At 32.6% G+C, this 6,466-nt stretch overlaps 1 protein-coding gene across 1 annotated transcript; it reads left to right on the forward strand.

The window, feature by feature from the left end:
* Positions 1–974: 974 nt before the first annotated feature.
* Positions 975–6,204, forward strand: LOC108836825 (cellulose synthase-like protein B3). Its single transcript, XM_057001802.1, has 9 exons — positions 975–1,255; positions 2,694–3,012; positions 3,110–3,235; positions 3,458–3,580; positions 4,365–4,565; positions 4,662–4,797; positions 4,896–5,077; positions 5,167–5,517; positions 5,591–6,204. Exons 1-9 carry the CDS (start codon positions 993–995, stop codon positions 6,167–6,169), a joined length of 2,280 nt encoding a protein of 759 aa, XP_056857782.1. The 5' UTR covers positions 975–992; the 3' UTR covers positions 6,170–6,204.
* Positions 6,205–6,466: the final 262 nt, after the last annotated feature.

A 6,466-nucleotide genomic window follows, 5' to 3' on the forward strand; every position in this document is an offset into this window, starting at 1 on the left:
GCGTTAAATCGCAAGAATACGTGGGTTGCCGTCGGTTTCGTGGGATTAGTCTGGGCAAAGCATGGGACCCATGGTTATCAAAAAAAAAAATAACATACATGATACATTATCATTTTACGTAACGTTAACATCTCCAACCATCTACGCTTTCTTAGAAGTCAAACACCCCACGTGCTTATATTCGAATCAGTGGCACTTTCGCCTCGGACATGAAGACATATACATTGGCTAAATATTGTAATACTAATATAGATTCATGTTCCTTAATTTCATATTTACGAAATAATATTCATAGGCAAAAACAAATCATATCACATAGTATGTTAATATACGCCATTTATTGCTTAATTACCGTGGTGCACGCAAATTGTATTTGTATCATGTTGATGAATATTATACTTTGACAAGATACTAAATACAGTAAAAAATCTATAAATTAATAATGTTTATACTTTGATGTTTTATTAATTTATCGAGTTATTAAATTTACAAAACATTTTTCTCAGATTTTACCATAAATATATTTTAAACTTTAGGAAATCAATTTTCTATTATTTATTATATTATCTAGCGTATATAAAATATATTTCATATAATTTAATTGTTGTTTGAATATAATTTCACTAAAAATTATCAAAAGATATTGAAATATTAAAAAAATAGAGATAAATTATATTGTGAATATAAAATAAGTAATATTTTTTCTGTTTGTACTTATAAACTACATATGCATAAATTATTAATTTATTATTTCACTGGGATTATATATTTACATATGATTTTCTTAAAAAAAATATTTATCTAATCGATTTATGTATTATTCTGAATCCGTCTCTGAGAAATTTATTAATTTATTGTGTTTATTAATTTATCAAATATTATTTATATAGTTTTCACTATATTAGTAGCATTCTTAGTAATAGTATATATAGACGTGACGCATTTTAACCATTCGGAAAAATACAAAAGAAAAACTTAACAAAGCTTCTCCCATGGCGGATTCAAGCTCTTCACTTCCTCCTCTTTGCGAAAGGATCTCACACAAAAGCTATTTCCTAAGAGCTGTGGATCTCACGATTCTCGGCCTTCTCTTTTCTCTTCTCTTGTACCGGATTCAACGTATGAACGAAAACGACAACGCTTGGGTCGTGGCTTTACTCTGTGAATCTTGCTTCTTATTCATATGGCTACTTATTACGTGCATTAAATGGAGTCCTGCTGAATATAAACCTCATCTTGATAGACTTGACGAAAGGTACCGTTTTGATATAAACAGTTATATTTACAATCATCTGATCTATTAAAATAGAATCCTAATTTTTATCTACTTAAAAAGTGTTCATTTAAATTTTAGACATATTCCATCTTACTAGAATTATTAGCCATATTTAAATCATGTTTTATTAAAAGTAAATATATTTCATTATTGTTTTTAACTGATATTAAGATAATTGTTTAAACAACTAATCAAACTGATTTCCACTATTCACGTATATCTCAACATATATTTTTTATTTTGACCATATTTCTAATCAATTTCATATTTTTATTTGTGCTTACTTAATATAAAACAATTTTAATTGTTGTATAGAAAATCTCTATTTTATTAATTAGATAGGTTCTACACATATATTATTCTCGGTATATTATCATCTAAATACCATATATAATAAGATGTAATATGTTGAACCATATAGAATAACCTTTCATATTTTAATGCATATATCTATTCTATTAAAACAATCCAACTATTTTAATAGAATAGATTAAAACTTCTTATTATTTATTTAAGAAAATATTATTAAAAAAACATAAATATGACCAAAACACCAATTAGGGCTGGGCAAAAAATCCGAACCCGAAAAACCGAACCGAACCCGATCCGAAAAAGTAGCACCGAACCCGAACCGAAATTGATTAAATATCCGAACGGGTTCAAAATTTCGGTATTTAAAGAACCGAACCGAACCCGATCCGAACCGAAATATTTTGGGTACCCGAATGTATCTGAAATAAATTTATATACTTAAATATATACATTATTTTTATATATAATGTATATTAAAAATATATAAGATACCTTTAAGTTTTCCAGAATACTCAGAAAATATATGCAAATAGTCAAAAGTAAATGTTTAAAATAGCTAAAGTAAACTGAAAACACCAAAATAGTTAAATATCTATTGATTTTTTATTCAAATATTCAAAGAAAACCAATTTATATGTTAAATTAAGGTATTTTTGACATATATGTTATGAAAATTTATATGTAATATATTATATTTCTTATAGATTTTGAAAATTTAAAGTATATAATGAATTTTGAAATTTTGAAAACATTTTAAATGGGTTATCCGAACCCGAACCGAACCCGCAAAGATCCGAACCGAACCCGAACCAAAATTTAGAAATATCCGAATGGGGCTGAGATCTCTGACCCCGAAAACCCGAAACCCGAATGGACTGAACCGAAACCCGAATGTGTCACCAATCTAAAAATTATTATTTTTTAAACGTAAAACAAAGAATATACTCGCCCTAAAAAAAGGCGGGTCATTATCTAGTATACATTAAAACTAAGGTTCTTTTTAATTTTATGTATTGTTCTAGCTAGCTGGTACACTACGCTCTTTCGGTTGTGAAGTTAATATTCCAAAAAAAAAAATGAATTTGCATCGTAATTATCATTTCAGAGTTCATGACTTTCCATCGGTAGATATGTTTGTTACCACGGCGGATCCCGTCAAAGAGCCGCCGATTCTTGTTGTGAACACCGTGCTTTCTCTACTAGCTGTAAATTATCCGGCGAATAAACTAGCATGTTATGTTTCAGACGATGGATGCTCACCTCTCACTTACTTCTCTCTCAAGGAAGCTTCTAAGTTCGCCAAGATTTGGGTTCCTTTCTGCAAGAAATACAACGTTAGAGTTAGAGCTCCTTTTAGATATTTTTTGAACCCTCTGGACGCAACAGAGGATTCGGAATTCAGTAGAGAATGGGAAATGACAAAGGTAACTAAAGAGCCATGCTATGTTTTTTATATCTACTTTAACTTCTCATGTTTCACCTTTCTTGAAATTATATCTTTGTTGTTGTAACAATATAAAGAGGAAGTACGAGGAGTTAGTTCAGAAAGTGGAAGACGCCACCAGAAATTCTTGTTGGTTGGATGCTGGCGATGATTTTGAAGCTTTCTCAAACACAAAACCAAGTGACCATTCAACTATAGTGAAGGTATTTCTACAATTTATTAAGTTTACAAAAGATCTAATTATATCTAATAATATTTACTTACATAGCAAAAGGTTAAAGTCAACTTGGACTAGACTTGATGATGTATATTTTGTAAACTGTTTTCTTTCGGGGTTGGACCAATGAATCTAGGAGGTTCCTTCTCATATAATTTATAGTTGACAAACATTACCTGTACTTGAAATTGTGGTTTGGTATTTAAAGGTGATATGGGAGAACGAGGAAGGTGTGGGAGACGAGAAAGAGGTCCCTCATTTTGTCTATATTTCAAGAGAGAAAAAACCTAATTGCGTTCATCATTACAAAGCTGGAGCCATGAACTTTTTGGTTGGTTAATTTTCTCACACATCTCTATTTTATTTAAAATTTTATCAGAGTACATAAGCTGTGTTAATTAGTCCGGTGAGGACTTACAATTAATATTGGTTGGAGTAAGATAGACTATCATAAAGCATGGGTGCGCGAAAAAATACTCTCATAAGGCATACCTCAAATTTGGCTGCAATGGTGTACTTTTAACATAACAGGGGTACTAAGTTAGTCAGGCTAGTTTTAAAGTAATAAGCATACATCAAGTTATTCATTCTTAGTTTTAAAGTAAGTGAATAAGTTCTGTTAGTCCGGCTAATGAAATTACTATGCAGTTCGTTAAAATATCATTCAGAAGAAATTAAATATATCTGTTGATCTATATGTCTTTTAATCAATTTTTTTATATATTCATGAACCCATCTCCCTAACAGACCAGAAAACCCCTTAAAAGATGGTTAAGCTGAAATAATCCTCCAAGCTAGTTTCAACCAAGATGTCATATTGACTTAATACCCAGACCCCTTTGTTTTTTGCCTGTACTGAATGGAAATCAAGATGTGTAATCAGTTAGTCCTTAGTCCTGCAAGATAAATAGTGGACTTTTGGATACCCTATCTTGAGGCCAGATCTCCATGTTCAACAACTATCAATTATTGTAGATCTTTGTTTTGTTATAATTAATGAATGTGATGAGTGTATAATTCATGCTAATGAATGTGATGAGTGTATAATTATACTAATGGAGTAGTTGTTTTCATACTAATGAATGTGATGAGTGTATAATTAATGCTTTGACCAGGTAAGAGTATCAGGGTTGATGACAAATGCACCATACATGTTGAACGTAGACTGTGACATGTATGTAAATGAAGCAGATGTGGTGCGACAAGCAATGTGTATATTTTTGCAAAGAACAATGAATCCAAACCAATGTGCTTTTGTTCAATTCCCTCAAGATTTCTATGATTCTAACGCTGATGAATTCGTCATCTTACAATCTGTACGATTTCTTTCTTACCTTTTATTTTATACTTTTCATCAATTCAATATTATTTTTCCAATAAATAATTTGTTATTTTGTTTATTGATATTTTAGTATTTGGGACGAGGAATCGCGGGAATCCAAGGACCAATATTTACAGGCTCTGGATGTTTTCACACTAGAAAAGTTATGTACGGTCTTTCTATCGATGATTTAGATGACGGTGGAAGTATTTCTTCAGTTGCTACAAGTAAGAACTTTTCATAAGTCTACCTATATACATCCAGCTATTTTGATATTCAATTATAAACCAAACTCTTTATGCCTCTCTTGATATGTGTGATTAAGGGAGGATGTTAGCTGAGGGGAGTCTAGCGAAAGAATTTGGGAGTACTAAAGAGATAGTGAAATCGGTGGCCGAGGCGTTACAAAGAAAACCAAATCCCCAACAAACCATTACAAACTCCATAAAAATAGCCAAAGAAGTGGGGAATTGTCACTATGAATACCAAACCAGCTGGGGCAAAACCGTAATTCCCTTAATTTAATAACCATATAATAAAATCAAAATAAAATATTTTACAGTATGCTTTTGTTTTATTCTATGTAAATCGTTTAGATCGGTTGGTTATACGATTCGATGGCTGACGATGTAAACACAAGTATTGGAATCCATTCGAGAGGATGGACAAGCTCCTACGTTTCACCAGATCCACCAGCATTTCTAGGCTGTATGCCGCCAATGGGACCGGTGGCCATGGTCCAGTGGCGGCGATGGGGGACGGGCATGCTCGAAGTCTTTTTCAACAGACAAAGTCCGTTGATGGGATTATTTCACCAAAAAATAAGATTCAGACAACGATTGGCTTACATTTCCATTTCTATGTGGGGTCTAAGGTCAATCCCTGAGCTCTTTTATTGTCTCTTGCCTGCCTATTGCCTACTACACAACTCTGCCTTGTTTCCCAAGGTGACTCTCGTTTATTATCTCTACTCATGTATAACTTAAAAAGCTAATGTTTTGTGTTGCTTACTTGCTTTAGGGACTTTGTTTAGGTGTCATCGTCACACTCGTGGGGATGCATTGTCTCTACACTCTATGGGAATTTATGAGGGTTGGTTTTTCCGTACAATCATGGTATGTCTCCCAATCAATTTGGAGAATAAAAGCCACTTCTTGTTGGTTATTTAGCATCCTTGATATCACGCTAAAGCTTCTTGGAATTTCGAAAGTCGTGCTCATAGTGACCCAAAAGACTACGCCTGAGTCTAGGTCAGGGTCAGGAGACGAACCACCTCAACGTATAGATGATGACTTAAACCCATCTTCGGGTAAATTAGAAATCGATGGCTCACTTTATTTCTTGCCAGGCACATTTATTGTGTTAGTAAATCTAGCGGCAATAGCCGGTTATGGGGTAGGTCTACAGCAATGGAGTTGCAAGCATGGAACAGGTGGTTCGGGTTTGGCCGAGGCTTGTATGTGTGTTTTGGTGGTTATGTTATTCCTTCCATTCTTAACCGGTCTGTTTAAGAAGGGAAAATATGGTATCCCGTTGTATACTTTATGCAAAGCTGTATTTTTAACAGCTTTATTTGTTGTTTTCTCTGTGGGAAAGTAGTATAGTGATATAAATTTGCTATGTAAATGTATTTATCCTGACACTGTCTCAAATTCATAGTATTATTTATGCAATCAGTGTGATTTTATCATCATATCTATACTATTAAAGCAGGATCCTATTGGCTTTTTTACTAAAACTACCCCTTTCTTTGATAACATTGCATATTTCATTAAGGGCAATCAAGTAATATTAATAACACATCTATGGGCTTGATTGACAGAGCATTAGCATTAGCATTATGCTCCTTATTATCCAATCAACATTGATCACAAAAGCATTTAGAAAAGCATTTAC

Source organism: Raphanus sativus, unplaced genomic scaffold (genome assembly GCF_000801105.2).
Source record: "Raphanus sativus cultivar WK10039 unplaced genomic scaffold, ASM80110v3 Scaffold4016, whole genome shotgun sequence".
Lineage (NCBI taxonomy): Eukaryota > Viridiplantae > Streptophyta > Magnoliopsida > Brassicales > Brassicaceae > Raphanus > Raphanus sativus.

Bases quoted from the DNA above. Each gene is read 5' to 3' on its own strand.
- LOC108836825 (XM_057001802.1), top strand. From the start codon at position 993: ATGGCGGATTCAAGCTCTTCACTTCCTCCTCTTTGCGAAAGGATCTCA. The intron at 4,798-4,895 runs GTAAGAACTTTT...TGTGTGATTAAG, and splicing joins TATTTCTTCAGTTGCTACAA to GGAGGATGTTAGCTGAGGGG. The intron at 5,078-5,166 runs GTAATTCCCTTA...TAAATCGTTTAG, and splicing joins AAACCAGCTGGGGCAAAACC to ATCGGTTGGTTATACGATTC.